Below are 9,491 nucleotides of genomic sequence, written 5' to 3' on the forward strand. Positions count from 1 at the left end.
GGATAAAGCGGTATAGAAGGTGGATGGATATATATATATATATTTTTTTTTTTAATCGCCCTTCTCTTTCTTTCTCTCTCTCCCTCAGTTATTGGTCGTGGTGGTGAGCAGATCACTCGAATCCAGTTGGAATCCGGGTGCAAGATCCAGATCGCCGCCGGTGAGCTTTCACACCTTCTCCACCCCTAAACACCCCCACCTCCATAACCACACCACGCTCGTTTAAAAACGCGTACCAGAAGCCGATTTCCTCGTGGTCCATGTTCAGAGCTAAGAGCTAACTTGACCTGTTTTTCTTTATCCTTTGCTTTTGTACTTGGTTACTGTGCATTTTTACTGTTATCTGTTCATACTAGGTAAGTTGTTTTTTTGTTGTTGTAAACTGTGTTTTTGTATTTGTGTGTGTGTGTGTGTGTGTGTGTGTGTGTGTGTTGCTCCTGTAGACAGTGGAGGTATGATTGACCGGCCTTGCACCTTGACTGGGAGTCCAGAGAGCATTGAGTAAGCTCTCGTTATTTCAAGGCATTCTGTAATGTAGCTGTGTGTGTGTGTGAGAGCGAGAGAGACCGAGAGAGCACGAGAGAGGAGAGAGAGAGTTCGCTCCGTATTTAAACCCCACTGATGCTCTTTAATACAGTTTTTAAAGGCTGATATTTAATGTGAAAAGCCAAATGCGTACTAATATTGAAATGAATTGCTGTTAAATGAATTGTCCGATTCGAAAGCACACAACTTTAGTGTGTTTACTTTATAGGCTGCAAGTGCAAATCAAACTAACAGAGGTTGAGTTGTTTGTTTGTTTGTTTATTTATTTATTAAGTTTCGATGTCAGTGTTATGGGGGGTTTTATGAGCACCTGCCGTCTGCATGATTTTACGTTTATCTTTGGTTAATGTGTTCGGCTTTAACAGTGTAATGCTGTATATTTAGAGCATATGCTAAAACACTCTGTGTGTGTGTGTGTGTGTGTGTGTGTGGGCGCTCATGTTTAGTTCTTTGTGATCCTGATGTCCGTGTTTGTGTCCAACAGGCAGGCGAAGCGGCTGCTCAGTCAGATCGTGGAGCGATGCCGGAACGGGAACGAAACCAGCCAGGACGTCCTGATTCCCGCCAGCAAAGTGGGTCTCGTCATCGGGAAAGGTGGAGACACCATTAAACAACTTCAGGTGTGGTGGTTTTATTTTTATTTTTTTTTACTTTCGAAACGAGTAACGGCGTTAAAAACGATACACGCAGCTTGAATGCGTCCCGCTTCGTTAAACAGTACGTAACTTCCCTCCCGCGTTGCCTTCAGGAGAGGACGGGGGTGAAGATGGTCATGATTCAGGACGGTCCCATGCCCACTGGAGCCGACAAGCCCTTGAGAATCTCTGGCGATCCTTACAAAGTGCAGGCGAGTCCTCTCGGTCACGTCACGTCACGTGTCGTGTGGTAGTGGTTAACGAGTTCTGCGGCGTGTTTCGAGACTGACTTGTCGCTGTTTTCGCGTATCCTTCAGCAAGCACGGGAGCTGGTAGCAGAGATCATCCGGGATAAGGACCAGGGAGACTTCAGGACTGGACGACTGGGAGACTTCGGCTCAAGGCTGGGAGGAACCAGTCTGGATGTAAGTGCACACGCAAACACAGTGTATGGGTGCGTCTCAGCCAGTCAGGGCACCGATCAGGGAGTCGGCCAGTTTAAGAGTTGTCTCAATCGCTAAACTGGAACTTTCACTCCCTAAAAAAAAAAAAATCCCACAACGCACCAGGGAGTGTCGATTCTCGCTATGTTCCCTTACTGGAAATGACATCATGTCATTTCCACCTAGAAAGCTAGGGAGCTGATTGAGACTGATTCACTCTGTTGTTGTTTTTTTTTTTACTGTTTTCCACTATGTATTTTGAGCCACTGCTTTCCGTGCTTGAACAGGTGGCAGTGCCGAGGTTTGCCGTGGGCATCGTCATCGGCAGAAACGGAGAGATGATCAAGAAGATCCAGAACGATGCCGGTGTGAGGATCCAGTTCAAACCTGGTCAGTGTGGCCGCAGCGCATCTCTTCTAAACTGTTATTTCTCCTAAAGGAGGCTTAAAGGAATAGATCGATCAACAGTGTATGGGAAGAGCTTCGGTATTTCTCTACCTGCACTGAACTGAAGGCATGCGCAGACACATTTAGCTCAAACAAATCCCTTAAGTCTGTAAAGAGGACACAGCGTAACAGGCTGCTGAAGTGTCTGAGGCTTTAAGAGAGATTACCGATGGTGCAAGTTCTTTTACGCTCGCACGTGTCTCAGCAGGAGACCAGCATTAATACGTACACCGTGTGGCTGCGTAGAGCACTTAGCCATGTTTACACCGAATGATTACCGTAGCCAAGTGAGCCATGCTGAGTTTAGGGTACGTTTACATGACGACGATACACTGAAAGTTAGTGTTATGGTCTAGAAAAACCCATTTCAGAATATGGATAGTCCTGGGGTTGGATTTATTGAGGAGTCGAGCTGTGCTTCGCCGTTTGATGGATAAATCACTCGACGATACACCAGCCAAGTGCTTCACCCAGTACCGTTGTAAAACTTTGCGTCTGCTGAAGTCTGATTTATTTACGCCTCATTTCTTTCCTGTTTTCGATGTTTTGTTTTTACTACACGCCTCCTCAGATGATGGAATCAGTCCAGAGCGGATCGCTCAGGTAATGGGACAGCCGGATCGATGTCAGCACGCAGTTCACCTCATCAACGAGTTGGTTCACACAGCACAGGTACTTTTCCTCGATGACGCACTGAAGTACAAGTCGGCAGTCAAGCCACACCTTTGTCAAACACCGTAAAACCAGTTTGAACAGTTCCGCATGCCAGATAAAATACTTTGAGAGTATTCGATTCGGGGAAACACGAGGGCAAGATTTTCATTCCATTTCCGTTTTCTTTTTCAGCATGATTTTACAAAATCGGGCGGGGGGGTGAAGGACACAACTAAATTATTATTATTTTTCGGTCCCCCTTCAGGAGCGTGATGGCTTCGGAGGTGCTCTGGGTCCCCGTGGCCGTGGTAGAGGCCGCGCCGAATGGAACATGGCTCCGGGAGGACTGCAGGAAGTGACCTACACGATACCGGCAGACAAGTGCGGCCTTGTGATCGGGAAAGGTAGCGTGTTTTTCCGTGCGTGCTTCATCGTGCAATTTTTGAAATTGAAAAGCGGCAGGTGCCCTGGAGCACGAATCCTAGCTTCGGCGAACCGTCTCGCGGATCTTGACATTGCTTCGCTTCTCTTTTGTTTGTTTGTTTGTTTGTTTGTTTGTTTATTTCCCCCTTTCCCTCTGCTGTTTAATATCACAATGATGCCCGAAGCAAACACGTGACTCATCATATACCCTTTGAAAAATAAATACAGATATCTCACGTTTGGAGTGTGTTGCTGGGATTAATGGAAATGTTGGATTTAGAGCAGTTGTTTAGGAATAGACACAAGTGCTCTTTTGTCAGGTTTTATTCCGAGGGAGGGTGGGGCGCGGGGGTGGGGGGGGGGTCGTCTTAATTCCCAACTTAAGTCTGAAACACACACCTCATTGTGTAAGCTAAGTGCTTAGCCAGAGCATCTTTTCATTCCGCATTTAAGACCACCGGCAAAACACTCTCACGCCATTTAAGACCCCGTCCGAAATTAAGCCCGTCCTGCGTACGCCAGCCAAGACCTGGTCCAGTCCATGAACCGAGCGCTCGGGATCTTTATTCCTCTGGAGAAGCTCATAATGGCTTCATTATTGCAGAAGTTAAATTTGTTTGACAAAAGCTTAATGGCCCACGCTCAGTCCATCGTCCTTGGCAAGGAGTCCGAAAGAGGCGGGGATAAGTCGAGGAGCGTCTTTCAGCCGGGGGTCAGGTTGGGTCAAGCGAGTATCAGTCCGACGTGAACAAACGTGTAATTGATTTTTGGGGACGTCCTTGTTTCAACCCCCACCCTCCCTCGCCACCCACAGGATGCTTCTTAAAGGCTTTGTTTCTGCACGGGAGACCATGAGACAAAGTCTCATCTCCTTGCCAACAGCTTTTCCCTTTAAGCGATGAAGAAAAGAATGGGAACGCTTGGACTCGGAGAAGCATGCGCGTTTAAAATTTGCTCCAGTGCTGAGGGAGCAGATCTTCTTGCACCACTGAGAACAATCCCATGTCTGTCTGTCTGTCTGTCTGTCTCGTGGTTTCAGATTTGTTTCCTGAGAACAAATTTCCAGCCGTTAAATATAAAAAAGGAGGAAGCACCTCCACGAGGAGTCCCCATCAACCCACTCGTTTAAGAAAGGAAGGGGGAAAAAAAAAAACCGGCTTAATATCACTGTGAAGTTCTCAAGAAATACCTTTGTCCCCTGTTCTCATCAGGTGGAGAGACCATTAAAAACATCAACCAGCAGTCTGGAGCTCATGTGGAGCTGCAGAGGAATCCTCCGCTCAACACCGACCCCAACGTGCGTATCTTCTCCATCAGAGGCACCCCGCAGCAGATGGAGATGGCCAGGCAATTGATTGACGAGAAAATTGGGGTAGGTACCAAACCCTGGACTTCCTTTGTCCATGCGTAGTGCTACTGAAATGAGTAACCTGCTTGGTATTCAGCGATCAGTTTATTGGTTTCTGCCACAAGCTGAACATGTATAATAGATTGCGTGAAGGCAGCTGAACTACACGTTCTGAGCATCGTCGTTGAGCATGTTCGTTAGAAATGGTGCCATGAGTTGCACCTTGACTCGCGAGCGAAGTGAATCCGTATTGACGAATCCCAAGATCTGAAGGCCTGAGACGAACTATATCCTGATGTTTAACAAGTTAAAGTGCATCCATGTCTCCGAGCCACATCTGATAGCCCGGTCTTGTCCTAATATATTACATCAAAACACATTGTCTGTGACTGCCAGTCCTCTAGATTGGTGGTCTTAATTCTTCCCAGCCCTGGGTTTATCCTGCCCACATTGCTAGTGCTTAACGGGGCGTGTTAGGACCCGTGCGTGACCTCTGACCTCGCCTTGTTTTGCTGATTCACTCTGCGTCCTCTTCGTCCAGGCGTCAGGGATGGGCGGCAGCAGCAGCTTCGGCCTCAGTCCCTTCACCCAAGGACCGAGCAACCCACACCAGAAGTGAGCATCATCTCGCTCGTATAGTACCCTAAAGCTTTTAGTCTTTTGTACGAGTTCTGTTAAATTTGTTAAAATCGTTTTTGTTTTTTTTTTTTGTCCGGCAGTGGACCGCAGACTTTCATGACAGGAGGTTGGGGAACTACATACCAGACATGGCAGCCTCAGGGCCAGCAGGACCCCAGTGAGTACCGTGCCAGCTCATTGTTTCAGTCACCGTACACAACCGAGGGTTTTGCTTTTCGCCTTTTTTTTTTTTTTTCTCTCTTCTTCTTCTCCCTCCTTCTTCATCCTGGTTATATTTCCACTTATGGTATTAATTTATTGTTAATGTTGGAAATATCCCCAAGCCTCGATTCAGCAGTGGGAAATTTTGTTATACGCACTGCGGAATTGCGTAAAAACGTGGAAAAGTAAATGAAAACAGTTTGTTGAGCATCTTCATTGTGTTTTTGTCTGGTTTCAGGTCACAATGGCTCGCAGACGGGACAGATGGATTATTCCAAAGCGTGGGAGCAGTATTATAAGAAGCTAGGCAAGTAGCTTATACGTGATCCTGTTGTACATTTTTAAAAAAAAAAAATTTTCCTATTCATTTATTTAACTTTTTTATATATTTTTTATTTATTTTAATGTTGAAAAGCAGTCTGCACAACTGTAAGTTAGCTTAATTCATTATTCCATTTAAATCTTAACCTGTGTGTGTGTGTGTGTGTGTGTGTGTGTGTGTGTAGGTCAGCAGAGCCAAGCACAGAGCACTGGTTCCGACTACAACAAAGCTTGGGAGGAGTATTACAAGAAACAGGGTGAGTTCTTCACCTTTTCACTCTGTGAACTTAACCCTCACAGCTTCTGGATTTAACTTTCTTAGACTTAACTTGTACATTTCTCGGGGGATCTGGGACTTACATGAGGATTTTCAGGGTGTTGCAGGTTTCACGTGTCTATACTTGATTAGGACGGGATTTCCGCTGGGTCCTTATAAAGTCTAAAATTCAATCATCCGAAATTTTAGGCCTTAAAACGCCTTAAAAGACGATTTTGAGGGGTCTTAGAAATTGTTTTGGATTACGAAGTTAACGTTGCTTTTTCTAAAGTTCTGAACTCCCACTTTTAAGCCTGTTTTCAGGGGGGAAATTAGCATTGATCGCGTTTGTTAGAAAACGGAACCAACCACCCACTCGTGCAGACTGTGCAGCGTGTCGCGATGTAGTGTGTGTGGGGGGGGGGCTAACATAGCACCTCCTCCCGTCAAAAGAAAAGAAAAAGCAACTTTTAAAAGTAATCATTTAAAATGGTTTCTGTTAACATTACTTTCATCTAATACGGGTAAGTGCGAGTTCAACAAGATCTGGCTCAGGGAGATCGGTGCATTTGGTGCTGGCTTGAAGCCTGCTGAAATTAACGATCATTCGAAGCACATTGTGCGAGAAAACGCTCAAATTAGGAACTTTTGCTATAAAGGCATTAGAGGAAGTCTGATTAACAGAAATCCACCGTTAAAGGCAACAGCGAACGCCTGCCATCACCCAGTATTGTTCTGTATCCACATCAGGAGCATCACCTGAGTCCGGCCCCAGCGTGACCCACTCTGCTCTAACAGAGTTAACTCCTCATGCTGAACGTGAATAAATTCCTTTACTTTGTCAGTATTTCCGGGACTCTGATTTTACCGTCATACTTTAGTTGCCACTCTGGTCTTACAAAGTCTTAAATTGAACTTGTAGAAACCTGCAGAAGCCATGTGGAAAGTACATACTAGAACATGGGATGGTTTTAAATATGCGTTCGCTCACTGTGTGTGTGTGTGTGTGTGTGTGTGTGTGTGTGTGTGTGTGTGTGTGTCGCAGGTCAGCCTGCAGGTCCTGGCTCTCAGCAGAGCTCCACTCCTGACTACAGTGCTGCCTGGATGGAGTATTACAGACAGCAGGGGGCTTATTATGGCCAGGGGGCACAGCACTCGCAGGCTCCAGGCCTTCAGGTACGGACGTGCACACACGGGCACATGCAGGTCTGCAGACACACGGGTGAACGCACACTTACGGGACACGGGCGGACATGCACGCACGCACGCTTAAGAGAATCGGACACACGCTCACAGACAGACACAAGCGAGACGTACGGACACCGACGCGTAAGAGGGACGCAGACCCCGACCCGCGCACAGGGACCGTTACACATGCGTGGATACTCTCACACACGTGCACAGGGGGACATAGAAACCATGTCGAATGTCATTTTGTTAACCTAATTCTAATCTATTTTGTTTCTCTTCGTGTGTGTGTGTGTGTGTCCTGTAGGATCATTAGAGCGGATACCTTTTCGTTGAAGATTTTTGAATGATTCAGAAGATGAAACAAACCTTTTGTAACAGAGGTTTCTAGATTTGCAACGCCTTGAAGACTTTTTTTTTGTTTTTTTTTTTCTTTTCTTAGTGAGAAACACTAGCTGTAGAATGACTTATACAATTAAAAGTAAGAAATATTTCTAAATCAGGAACGTTTAAAAAAAAAAAAAAAAATTGTTACTAAATACTTGTGTACACCATTATTTGAATGAACAATATCCGGGATTCCTTTTTGGGCAAACAGAGCTGTTTTTGTTTTGTTTTCTTATTGTTTTTTTTTTTCTTTTTTTTTTTCTATTCTATCTTTTTAATTCAAGTGAAATGGCCAAAACGAAACCCGGAATTGTGACATTTCAGCAATCGCAATATAATCTATTTTTTCTAGTTCTGTTGCAATAAAATCGTAATTGCTGGCTTAGCAGTCTTGAATCCACTTTTGTTTTGTTCTTGTCGTGAGATGTTTTAAGAATGTGTAAAAAAATAAAATAAAATAATTTTTTTGGGGTTTTCTTTTCCTTTTTACATAAAGCAATTTTAATTCAGTGTGATAAAAAAAAACTGTGATATTTTTGTTACAGGAAAAATGTGTTCTTTTGTTACACAATATGACGAGTGATGATGGCGAAAGGCAGTCAATTCCTAATTTAATTCCTCTTGTGTTTTGTATTCTGTTTTTCATTGTCATTTTATTGTACTCTGGTTTAAAAAAAAAAAAAGGTGCAATATCTTATTTCATATTTGAAACAAAGATGGATTTCTCTAATATTTTGACAGATGTTTAACATGTAGTTCTTAGATTTATTCTTTTTTTTTTTCTTTTTTTTTTTTTCTTTTCGGCGTATGGAAATGTAACGGATAATTTTTTTATTACCTTGATCTGATATGGGAAAGAGTGTGGGGGGGGCGGGGGGGGGGGATTGTGCATCTTGCATATTGTGAGTTTATTGCCTTTGCTATCTTGTAAAACTATGTATGTACACTCAGATACTTGACTAAATACTTTATTTAAATATATATGTAATTAAAAAAAAAAAAATCAAAGAAGTTTTTTTTTTTCCTGTCCTCATAGTCATTTTTGCAGGAAAACTGTCCCTGTTTTCCTGTCGTTGTTTTCATACTGAATTTTTTTTTTTTTTCTTTTCTTTTTTTCTTCAAAGATCGTGAATGTGTAATTTGAAATTTGATGTTGCATCTTGATGTTATGGACAAAAAAATGAGAACTGATAGGTTTTTATGTATGTTCTGTACTTTAACCCATTCAAGACTGCTAAGCCTCCAGATCCTGTCTGTGTATTAATTGTAGTTTTTTATATTCTAAGTATTAAGATCAAAGTCGTCTTATTTGGTACCAGCCGGCTCCCCGACACCCCTCCGCCAGTACACACTGTGGACTCGTGTACAGTCCGATTGCTAATAACTTTTTAAGTAAAAATTTTTTTTTCTTCTTCTTTTTCTGCTCTGTGTGATCTAATATATGTATGAATGATTAGTTATAAATTGAATCTAGTATTAACTTCATCGCGTAATGAAAAGGGATATTATAATTTCAGATGTTTAATTTTAGTGTTTTGGGTTTTTTGTTTTGTTTATTTTTCCTTTCCTTTCCCTCATGTGTACAGGTAACCGTGTATTAAAAACATCAAAAGACTACTTACTGTCTTTTTTTCTTTATTTTATTGGTTTTTTAGTTCTTTTGGTTTTTCTGTAACTTTTCAGATCCACACTCGAAGGGCCAAAATCCTCCCAAACTGGACCTTATCGATCTCTTCTGAAAGATGACTGTGTATGTAATTCATCACTTTGTATCACTTTGGGTGTTTATAGAAGAAATCTATTTTCTATGCTACTTTATTATAACCTTTAACAGCTGAAATAAATGGCGCACATGTTACGTGTGGTAAGATGTAGAGTTTGTTTATGTACGTTTGTAGCTATGTGGTTTTTTTTTCTTTGTTTGTTTTTGTTTTCTTCCATAGTTGGTCACGGTTTCCTCAGGCATGTACCTATAGTTGATTATGTGCTGATTGGCCTAAGTT

At 43.0% G+C, this 9,491-nt stretch overlaps 1 protein-coding gene across 5 annotated transcripts in view; it reads left to right on the forward strand.

The window, feature by feature from the left end:
* fubp3 (far upstream element (FUSE) binding protein 3) overlaps positions 1–9,105 on the forward strand; it is a 26,608-nt gene extending 17,503 nt beyond the window's left edge. For 4 of the 5 annotated variants that reach the window (XM_053618058.1, XM_053618057.1, XM_053618056.1 and 1 more), the window contains 15 exons: positions 89–160; positions 444–501; positions 1,031–1,166; positions 1,295–1,393; positions 1,499–1,606; positions 1,912–2,014; positions 2,643–2,743; positions 2,991–3,129; positions 4,360–4,520; positions 5,038–5,111; positions 5,216–5,292; positions 5,575–5,643; positions 5,843–5,914; positions 6,959–7,089; positions 7,409–9,105. In XM_053618058.1, the coding sequence (XP_053474033.1) occupies positions 89–160; positions 444–501; positions 1,031–1,166; positions 1,295–1,393; positions 1,499–1,606; positions 1,912–2,014; positions 2,643–2,743; positions 2,991–3,129; positions 4,360–4,520; positions 5,038–5,111; positions 5,216–5,292; positions 5,575–5,643; positions 5,843–5,914; positions 6,959–7,089; positions 7,409–7,417 (1,409 nt within the window). In that variant the 3' untranslated portion in view covers positions 7,418–9,105. Of the gene's footprint in view, positions 1–88; positions 161–443; positions 502–1,030; positions 1,167–1,294; positions 1,394–1,498; positions 1,607–1,911; positions 2,015–2,642; positions 2,744–2,990; positions 3,130–4,359; positions 4,521–5,037; positions 5,112–5,215; positions 5,293–5,574; positions 5,644–5,842; positions 5,915–6,663; positions 6,915–6,958; positions 7,090–7,408 lie in introns of those variants that run through there. The other variant, XM_053618061.1, reaches the window with a different exon arrangement.
* Positions 9,106–9,491: the final 386 nt, after the last annotated feature.

Source organism: Ictalurus furcatus, chromosome 28 (assembly GCF_023375685.1).
Source record: "Ictalurus furcatus strain D&B chromosome 28, Billie_1.0, whole genome shotgun sequence".
NCBI lineage: Eukaryota > Metazoa > Chordata > Actinopteri > Siluriformes > Ictaluridae > Ictalurus > Ictalurus furcatus.